The 11,072-nt window shown below is 40.8% G+C and overlaps 1 protein-coding gene across 5 annotated transcripts in view; it reads left to right on the plus strand.

Annotated features, from left to right (window-relative positions):
• Positions 1-8,214, plus strand: part of greb1l (GREB1 like retinoic acid receptor coactivator) — a 53,886-nt gene extending 45,672 nt beyond the window's left edge. For all 5 annotated transcript variants that reach the window (XM_074651596.1, XM_074651592.1, XM_074651595.1 and 2 more), the window contains exons 28-34: positions 27-231; positions 2,269-2,431; positions 2,609-2,824; positions 2,909-3,050; positions 3,138-3,338; positions 3,963-4,101; positions 5,779-8,214. In XM_074651596.1, coding sequence (XP_074507697.1) covers positions 27-231; positions 2,269-2,431; positions 2,609-2,824; positions 2,909-3,050; positions 3,138-3,338; positions 3,963-4,101; positions 5,779-5,942 — 1,230 coding nt within the window. In that variant the 3' untranslated portion in view covers positions 5,943-8,214. The remainder of the gene's footprint in view (positions 1-26; positions 232-2,268; positions 2,432-2,608; positions 2,825-2,908; positions 3,051-3,137; positions 3,339-3,962; positions 4,102-5,778) is intronic.
• Positions 8,215-11,072: the final 2,858 nt, after the last annotated feature.

An 11,072-nucleotide genomic window follows, 5' to 3' on the forward strand; every position in this document is an offset into this window, starting at 1 on the left:
CTTCTTCTCTCTGTGTCTGTCTCTAGGACCCTGATCTGTTAAAGAGTCCGATCTTCACCCCGACGACAGGACGCCAGGAGCACGGCCTGCTCAACATTTACCACGCCATGGAGGGCGCCTTTCATCTGCACATTCTGGTGGTCAAGCAATTTGAGATGCCCCACTACAGAAAGTACTGGCCCAACCACATCTTGCTCGTCCTGCCGGCTATGTTCAACAACACGGGAGTTGGTGAGCAGCTTACTGGCTTAATTAACCCTCTGAGGACCGCGCGATCGCCGGTGATCCCAAACCAACATGAGCGGGCTCAGTCTTAAAGCTAGAGTGAAGACACTGCTAGATTTCACATGAAACTTAGGCTACATTTTGGCGAGTGAAAAACTGCCATGGCCATATTCACAGGTGTCCTTTGACCTCTGACCTCAAGATATGTGAATGAAAATGGATTCTATGGGTACCCACGAGTCTCCCCTTTACAGACATGCCCACTTTATGATAATCACATGCAGTTTGGCACAGAAATTAAGTTTCTTAATGCAGTATAAATGTGTTATTTTCACCTATTCTAAAATGCTCTATTTGAATGTTTCTGCATACAGGGGTCCCTAAACAGTCTTGGAATTGCATAAATTGGGTATTACTGTAAAGTTGAGACTCTTGTGGATCCACTGAGCCCAATTGTATTCATGTGTGATGATGTTAGTTCCCAGAGTAGACGTTTCATTGTAGCGAGACCATTTCTTGAAACTTGACCTCACTGTATAAAATGACCTGTGGTGACCTCTGGGATAATCACAGCTTCATGAAACTTCACAGGCACAAACTAGAGACCTAGGGCATTCACAGTATCTATGGTATATTTTCAATAAGGGGCTTTCTGAGCAGTTTCCAGAACTTTTAATCGAATTAGTAGAAAACTATTTGGTCACAAAAACACAACAAACTAAATCTCCCCAATGCTTTCCTCATTTTTCTAAACTTAAAGAAAGTTAAAGAAGGTACCCCTGTGGAGTTTTCTTGTTAACAAATGTAAGTTATGTTTACATTCAGTGTTTCTCATCAAAATGCAGGAACATACGTCCTCATGTGCGTGCATGATACAAACCAAACAGAGACCGATTCATAACAAGATTGCTCCATAGCGCTACTATCACCTCTCAATTTATCTCTGCTGATAATCAGTGATTTATTACAGTGAGTGAACCACCCAGGTCATATATTTATTATTTATTACAGTCAGTCACGTTTGATTACAGTAGGTAAAAGGTTAAATGTTGTTTTACCCCGTTGGAGTGTGACCATCATGTATGAAAACATCTACAGCATAATAGCCTGATTTGTATGTCAGCCAATCAGGTGCATGGCCCGTCTGAAATGGGTGTGACTAAATTAAATAGACAGCAACAGGGATCACACTTTCACCTGTTTAGTCTCAACATGACCTTGAGTGTCAACGTGGCCGCCTGCCAACATTTCTGTTCAGGATAAACCCTGCACAATTTGTGCTGTAAATAGTAGATTCATGTTCTGAACTGCAAGAGTTCACTTGTAAATAAGTAATGCATTGACACCAGGTTTATTATAATAAACTAAAATTGAAACTTAAAAAAAAAATAAGCAGTGAAAAATATTTGTAGTCAACTGAAACTAAATAAAAACTGTATTCTTAAAGAAAAACTAAAACTAAACTGAAACGATATTGCCTGGGTAAAAACTAGAATAAAAATGTACATAAATTCATTTTTAGTTTTTTTTAACTTTAATATATGACTTCCGAAAAAAGAAGACGGCATGAATTTCTGTGAACTCTCTTGACATTGAACCACAGAATCTGAACGGACTTGACATTCTAGGAGATGGCGCTATATCGCAATTGCTTCACTAAAGTAGCGTGAATATTAAACATAAAACATTATGGCCATTCCTACACAGTTCTCCAACCATGTATTTTTTATATAGCTGCATACTTCTGAGACATTATAGCTGGCCCTAACAAAAAAAAACTAAAACTACCGTGAAACTAAATATATAAAAACTAAACTAGCAAACACACTCTGAAAACAAAACTAAAATCAAAAAGTCAAAACTCAATAAAATAAAAACTAATTAGAAATTCAAAACTATACAAAAGTTGATATACACACACCATGCAATTGTAGTGCTCAGCTTTTAAATTACATTTGCACTGCTTATTACCTCCTGCAGCACTGTGTTTTGGTTGCAGGTGTAATAGAAGAAAATTGACACATGTGCTTCTGTCTGTTCAAGGTGCCGCTCGCTTCATGATCAAAGAGCTGTCATATCATAACCTGGAGCTGGAGAGAAACCGACTGGAGGAGCAAGGTGTCAAGAGGCAAGATGTATGGCCTTTCATCGTCATGATGGACGACTCCTGCGTGCTGTGGAACACCCACCAGCCGGCAGACAGCAGGTAGTAATTGTTTTTGATTTTGTAAAGTTTGCCGAGAGAGGAGTTGCTGAGTTTTTAGAGTTATAATTGAAGAGACCCTCGTTAATGAAAAGTAAGGAAAATAATGTGATTTTTAAACTGTGTTGTCCCTAAAACAAATGTGCTCATGTGTGCCCTGTCATCTTTTTTCTCTTTCAGTGAGACATCAGATGGAACCAACGTGTCACTGAAGACGGTGCTGCAGCATATGGAAACCACACCGAAGATCTCCCTGTACGCTATGTGCGGCACGCGCAGGTGGAGCAGCAGCCTGGCTCGCAAGTCACCCGGCCAGCCCTTCAGCCGGTGTCACCTCCACGACTTTGTCATGCTTAATGTGGACCTGACGCAGAATGTTCAATACGACCTTAATCGGTAAGTTAGTGGAGGATTGTGCCACAATCAGTCACACGTTTGTGCAGTGGCCTTAATCTTCTGCTGTTTTGGTCCTATGTGCAGGTATAGCTGTGAGGAGGTGGACTTTAATCTGAGGGTGAACAGCAGTGGGCTGCTGCTGTGTCGCTTCAACTACTTCAGCCTCTTGAAGAAACACATTCCAGTCGGGGGAAACAAAGACTTCCTGGTCAAACCTAAACTCATGGTAGGTTCCCATTTGTAAGTGGATTTCTAGTGAATGTATTAGCATGAAACACCATCTAACACTAAACTGCTTTCTTCTCTATAATAGGAAATAGAAAACCCCACCGCAATCAGCCCGCCGCAGTACGTTTGCGCCCCAGACAGCGAGCAGACCCTCCTGGACGCCCCGGCCCAGTTCTTGCTTGAAAGGTTCCTGCAAAGCTGCAGCCACAGACTGTTTCCGAAGGCCGTTCAGAACAGGAACAACCCAGTTCTGTCCATCGACAGCTACCTCAACATCAGCCCGGAGGTGAGCGCTCCCAGGAGGTTGCAGTTGAAAGCAGGAGAAGAGACAATTTTTTCTTAAACCCACAGGAAGAATTAACAGCCAAACTATTGTGAAAACCTCTTTTGGGATGGAAGCCATGTGCTGAATTTCATATATTTGTACATACTGTAACTGTACTACTGTTTTAGGGGGATTTCTAAAGTGTTAACTGTGACAAAAATAAGAAAAAACCTGCTGACTGAGTTTATTTCAAATGTTTTTTATAAGCCTAAAGTTTGTAGGATTTCGCTTTATTCGGAGAAACATGTTGCACGATTTCACCATCTGTTTTGCTCAGAACATCCTGACCTGCATACACGCACATGTGCAAACACCGAATGCTAACAATGCATTTGTGCACACAAGGTGACGCGCTCTGCACACCTTCCTTACTTGCATGCCTAGACACATTTCTTGTGTTTTCGGAAATAAATCATGATGCAACCTATAAATCTGCTTGTAAAGACTCTCCCAATAGCTCCCCACATGATTTATGAAGGTTTCATAATGGTTATTTCATTAATTGTGACCTAAACACTTCATGTTTCCTTTAGTTTGCTTGAGTAGAATTAATGAAGTTGTATCTTGTCGTATCTTCTGTGACAGATTTCTGTGTGCTACATCAACTCTCGTCCACACTCCACCAACCTGAACCACCAGAGCCTGCTGTTCAGCGGCCTGCTGCTTTACCTCTGTGACTCCTTCGTCGTCTCTGGACTCCTCAAGAAGTTCCGCTTCCTCAAAGGTGACGCATCAGTTCAGTCGTGTTTAATGCCACTGCTTCTGTTGTTGTTGTTGTCTCTGTTGTTATATCATCTACTTCTTATACCACAGTGGTTCACGCGGTAAATGACACTACTGTATGTTGACATTGGGGCATGCCTTTGTAAATATTCTTGTGTCTTTCTGACCAGTAAGTCAAGAACAATTAATATTAAAAACTTAATGCATATGACCAGTTAGATCAATGGTTCACAACTTTTTTCCTTAAAGGGACTATTTGTAACTTTCAGAAATGCTTGTTAACAGCGACACCTGTGGCCATGAAATCAATGAAAGTCAGCGTCGGGCTCGCGCTTGCTCGCTCTAAATATACCTGAACGAGTATCGCTCAAAACAGTGAGGCGACACACGTCAGCTAAAAGCACAATATCACTCTATATTTCAGCTGCTTGGCAGTAATGTTAGCTGACCAGACGAAGGTCTCTCCATGAATATGATTTAGATCTGATCCTAGTGTTGGCTTTTCCTGCCTAAGTGCAGGCTGAGGCAGCGGGGCTCTGCAGCGTGTCTCCCTGCTCTCTCCGCCCGCAGCCGGAGAGAGCAGAGGAGACACCGGCACCCGGTCGGTAACGAGATGACAACGTAACTCTCTGTAGAGCTCCGTCACTTCACAAGACACGGGAAACCTCTGTTGGTCTGGAGGAGCTGCAGCAGTTATTTCTGCACAAACGTCCCCTGTACATTCACTAGATATTCTCAGAGCTAAACTAACTCTTCTGCAGTGTGTAGTGAGCGCGCGTTCACGTCTAGAGGTGAAGCGAGCTGAGCGAGAACGCGCGCGCTGTCTGAGTGAAGGCGAGCAGGCAGAGGAGGAGGGCACAGCGGCTAGACGCGAACGCGCATATGCGAGCGCGCATGTGTGACGACCCGCTACATTTATATGCTTACAAAGTTACAAACAGTCCCTTTAAGGGACCCCTTTTTCTATCATTGAGTAAACAGCCGACCCCTGACTAAGTCACATATTTTACGGATATTTCATATTATATTTGATGCATAACAATAACAGCACAGAACAACTGATAAATTGTACAATTAACCCCAAAAATGACCGCAATAACCACAGGAAGTTTGTGTAAAACAGGTGATTTGGATGAATTTTGAGCAGATTATTTCCTGTGAATATTGCATTAGAGATGAGTTTTCCTGTTATTTTTAAGAACTTTAATGCAATTATCTATATTATGTTTTTTTTTAACAATCATACATACGTCTTACTTAATAGGCTTCAGTTTTGACACAATCAGTGTTTTCTTCTTCCTGACGCTTGGCCATTGTTCTATCAGGTCTTTGGTTGTTTTAACTGCGTAAATGCAGGACGAGGCTGTTTAGCAGAGAGAAAGGACTGTGAATATAGCTTGTGTTCAGGTCTTCACCAGGGCCTTTATCCTGTTTATATCCTAAATAATAATCTAAACTTTAAAAATAACTATTTAATTTAGTTCTTCTCACAGAAATGACCTTTGGTGACCCCTAATGGGGGTCGGAACCCCCAGGTTGGGAACCAGTGAGTTAGATCATTCAATTAGAAAACAAAAAAAAACATTAACCCTGATAAATGTAGTAAGCAGCACAGCCTCTAGGGGATACTAGCAGGCCTTTTAGACTCAGGTTCTGATTTGTTTTATCGTGTCCACAGGCGCCACTCTCTGCGTGATCTGCCAGGACCGAAGTTCGCTGCGTCAGACCATCGTCCGACTAGAGCTGGAGGACGAGTGGCAATTCCGCCTGCGGGACGAGTTCCAGACAGCCAACTGCAGCGAGGACAGGCCCCTCTATTTTCTGACTGGCCGACATGTTTGAACCTGAAACATCCTGCTCATGTTGCAGGACACACAATCAGAAAAACGAGAATAGATTTGATTCCAAACATGCCAGCAATCACAATTCTTGCCATTCCAAACAGAAGGTCCAGAGAGGATTATACGCTGGAGCAGAACATCCAAAGTGCCCCACAAGTGGACACAAAGCCACCTAATATGGCTTCCCTTTCACCTTTACTGCCACAGTGCACTACGCCCGTCTCTGTAGAGAGCCGGTGCGTGTTTTAACTCTTGCTTGTAGCTGGGCTTGTCTCCACTTGAGCTTCTACTGAAAAAAAGACTTTGCTGTGGTGAGAAAAAAAAGCACAGCTGAAACTGAACTTTATTTGTTGTGCGCCAAAACGGACGATCTCTGATCAACGACTATTTGAAGATTGTATGTGTACATAATATATGTACTTTGACTGCAGTATGTCCCGTTCTGGACATACGTGTTTATCTCAGGGTTTTAAAGGCGGATACAAGAGAGGCCGCTTAAAGGGGTAAAGCTTTTTCTCCGAGTTCACCGTGTATTTTTGGCATTATTTACTTGTGTTGTGCACCAAAGACATCCTCAGCTGCCCCCTTGCCTTTTCCCCCTTCGCTTTCCTTGTCCGTCCTCACAAACTCCACCAAAGCCTATTGACTATAAAACGTCAGCTCACTGCATTTAAAGAAGTATTAACATAGAGGTTGACCTGTATTCATCAATCATTTAAACTGCAAACGGACTTTTCTCTTGTGCCTCTAAAGATATTTATGTGGCATCGATAATCCTGAAACAATGACGGGGAGCTGTGCGAGTGACACGTTCATTTATCCAAAGACTTTATTCACAGCAAAAGAGAAGTGCAAGTTGTGTCCTTTCAAGAATGTAGTATGTTAATGTTCTATTAAGGTTTGAATATACAACTATGAAGCAGGTCTGTTGTCCAAAACGCAGGGTTTTACTTTTACAATGTTTAATGCCAATCAGACGGAGCAGCGTGGATTAACACTAGTTTACTGGTATGTTCTACATTTTTTTGTATTTAGGCTTTTACTGACTTGAATACTGGGTATTTTAATCACATTAACGTCAGTAAATGCCATATAATAAGCAAGCCTCTTCACTGCCAAATATCCTGTTACTGACTGTGCCTGCTACAATGTTCTGAGGCTGATTGTACACTGATGGTTTTGGCCACCGTCCACATATTAAACTCACAATCTGCCATCTTTTTGTCCCCCAAAACAGAGAAAAAGGGTTACACACTGTCAAAAGCAGCTGACCAGATCATTTCATATACTTGAAAGTAGAATGTTTTTATATGTTTCCGCACAGGGTTGTCCAAAGAATATGCCTTAAGTGACGTTTTCACACAGTCACTGCTCAAGTCACTAATTTTTTTCGGACCAATGAGAATGAAGAAACCATTTAACTATGAGGCGAAGAAATGTCGTTTGTCTGATTGAAGCAAAGTGAAATAATTGGATTTCGGACTACTGTACTGTTTAAAGCTTTGTTTACATTAATAATATATTATATCATCCCCTTAACCACTGAGGGTTACTGATGTTTTTTTTAGTCTTGTGTAACTTTTGCCAGTATATTTTGGTCACGATGTCTTTCTGCATTTTTGTGTTATGTTGCAAAGACAAGAAGAATCTACCTAGATGAGTCCTTAACCATAATGTCTGTATCCCTTCCTGTTCTTGCGTTGGGTTTTTATTGAAAATGAAAATCAGGTCCATGAGGGATTCTTATTTATTTGACAAGCATTTTGGACTGATAATCATATTGAAGTGTAATATTTGATTGCATGCTGAGCTCGCTTAAACCGAGGGAGTGTGTCCTCTTCAAAAACCATCCATGAAGGCTTTGCACAGGACCCGAACGAATGATTCTTAGATCTACTGAATGTCACTGGGGGTAGGAAATGTGAACTTGCACTATACAAGTTACCAGCAGAAAAAAAATAATGTTTCCCACTACTAAATGAACCCCAAAATTAGTCCAAATATAAGACTGGTGATCAAAACTTTAACTTAAACGCCAATGGTCCATAGAATGTGTCTTTCTTGTTAATAATTTAACACTTAATATGCAACTTGCTCTCACAATCTTCACTGAAATGTGTTTGAGAACCATGCGCAGCCCAGCGGTAGCCTTGGTGTCTGGCTGATCTACCTCATGTTTACCATTGTGGTTGCAGGCTGTGAACATAATGACATTAGAGCCATGCTATTGTTGTTGGAAATTTATGAATGTAATAAAATGACTTCTAAAATCATTCACGTTTTGTTTTTCTTTCTTTTAAGCTTGAATATGTATAAGGTCTTCACCTGTGACAATAGCACAAATACAGTATAACATATAGGATGAATAGGGTACTCGGAGGACAGAAATATACATTGTAATTTCCAGTTATTCCATATTTAACCCCACCTTTGTACAAATTCACACTGTGCAGCACAAGATTATTAAAATCCACAGAATTCTATTGATTTTTATCCTTTTTATTATTATTTTATTTTTTTATTCTATCTTTTGATTTCTAGTGGAACGTTGTGGCATAATGTCTTTTACAGTTGCATTGACACAGTCCCAGAAAAGCTCTAGTTGAGTGCAACTCCAGAAAACGTGAATATGGTATGCCCCTGATGACATCATCAGGGTTATGTTGTTTTTTTTACTTTGGAAAGCTCTCTCCAGAGCCTTATAAGACATTATATACAAATGTTTTGACAGGCTGAATAATATTCATGGTGATTAGTAAACTGAACTCCATGTGTAAAATTGGTAGCGTGCCCCTTTAACCTCTGATTTCTGTGTTATTTTAGTGTGCTTCTCATGTACCTGCTGCGCATTCTAGTGTGCTGCGAGTGAATTAATACCAATCTTTATGCACTCACCTCTGCGTCCATTCAATCACAGATATATTTATTCTGTTTCAGAGTAAATCCCAGGACCTTGCTCATTTCCCAGTCACCTCCTTTCCTGATATCTGTCTCACCTCACCACCTCTGTAGCCACGCTGTGACTTTGCACAACGACTCTCATTATCAAGAGCAGAAATGGCTTCTTAATGGCTGCTTCGCTGTAAGGGCACAGGGGCATTGTTGGTCCAGGGACAGTACTATTTCAGCTCCCTGCAAAGTAATATTAGAGCACACTTTCCATCAACCTACAACCCCTGTGTGATATAACACAGGGCTATTTTCAGCCAGCTGCAGTCAGGGTAGGATAAGGAAGCGAGGGCAGGAGAGAGTTGCCGGCATGCTGATTCTTGCTCATCATAATTGCTCTTTGGAGAAAAGCAGAAAGATGTTGCAGGAGGCCTGAGAGATTTTAGAAGTCCCAAAGTGATTCATTTGTGAATTCCCATGCTTAAAAAGGGGGCAAAGGGTAATTGACTGTTTCATGACTGCAACCGTACAATATGTTAAGATCAGCCTTTTTTGGCTTCTCTCGATTATGCTGTCGTTTTACATGTGGTACACAGTTTCCTTTCTTTTAGCTGATATTTCTATGTTCCTGCAGTAAATATTAATCTTGGAAAGACAGTCTTCAGTTATTTTGCCCCATTTGTCTGGAATCATTTACAGAGTAAACTGAAACTTGACACACTGATATCAATAGGGCAATTCAAAAAATTTGGTTGGAGGTTCTATTGATTTTAGCTGTGTCTGTTTTACATATAATGCTTGTGTTTTTATCTCTTTTTTTTTAACTACGTCATGGATATTTCAGAAAAAAAATATTCATAACTTGGCTTGCTGTTGTCTGTATGTATATATATTTAAATATATTTAAATATTTAAATTGTATAACTATATTTTTATGTCATTATCATTATTATTTATTTTTATTGTATTAAATTAATATTTGTTTCTGTACTCAGGTTTCATGTGTCTTCCTGATTAAATAAACTATATATTTCAACAAATCCTTTGAGGGAATGAGAAAATGTCTCTTGATAATTCTGACATTTCTTTCAGTGATTGAGTCCTCGGGCGATTCAGTAATTATTATTAAACTACTTTCAAACACTGACACGATTAAAAGTGTGCAATACTGCTGTGAAATATAATTTGATTCCATCATTTATGGATCTATAACTATATAATTATGCAGTGCACATCCTCACATGAGCAGAGATATCAACACCATTCATAATAGAGGGATTCCTGCCACATAATATCAATTTTGGTAACCAGCAGTAAATCACTCATCCCTCTTGGCAGTCTACTCTAATTACTCTCAGGCTTCCATAAACCATCTCGCTAAAACCAAAGCTCATCTGTCTGTGGGCTTATTGCGGGGGGGTTGGGGTGAAGGTAAGTGGAGTGCCGGAGGATTACAGTTTGCCTTTGGGTGGATCACATCCACTATTGCGTAGCTATGCATATCCTATCAGCGGCTAAGCCCGTGAGTGTGGAGTGAGTCAATTCCAGGGAGCCAAACCCTCCAGACTGTGATGTGAGGAGGAGAGGGAGGGTGACCCTGCAGTGACACGCTGCTGCTGCTGGTCATGCAGTAAGCCAGCTCAAGAGGTGGACTGTCAAATGCCTTGACTTCTGGGAACGAGTCTGTGAGGTGGGGAGGAAGTCCTGCGTGAGCTTGACACCTCAGGTGACTGATCAGACTGAGCACCACCAAAGTAAAACCCAGTGTTGTAGTCAACACCACCTAATCCGTGACCAAGTCATGACCAAGACCGGAGTGTATCGAGACAGAAACTTGAGGGGTTGAGACCAAGACAAGACCAAGACCAGTGCGAGTCCCACACTGCATGACACACAATAAAATGTGGAACAGTAAACAAATGAAAATTCCTCTTCTTTCACCTCTTTTATTGCCATATGTAGTGTACGTATATGTGTGTATGTATAAGTATACCAAAACAAATGTCTTAATAAAATAATCAAAAGGCATTGCAGAGGTGAATTTTATTTTGTGGGAATTTTCCTTTGTTTTCTATGAACAATCATTATAATGATGTTAACAAATATATCAGACAATGCACAGGCAATTTAGTGGTATCCCTGCAGTTGAGATCTTGACCGTTCTTGAAATAAAATCCTCTATCTATAGAGTCCTCTTTGTCTGAGATCGAGATCCATGAGTAGTAAAAGTGCGGTTGATCCA

Source organism: Sebastes fasciatus, chromosome 11 (genome assembly GCF_043250625.1).
Source record: "Sebastes fasciatus isolate fSebFas1 chromosome 11, fSebFas1.pri, whole genome shotgun sequence".
Taxonomy (NCBI): Eukaryota; Metazoa; Chordata; class Actinopteri; order Perciformes; family Sebastidae; genus Sebastes; species Sebastes fasciatus.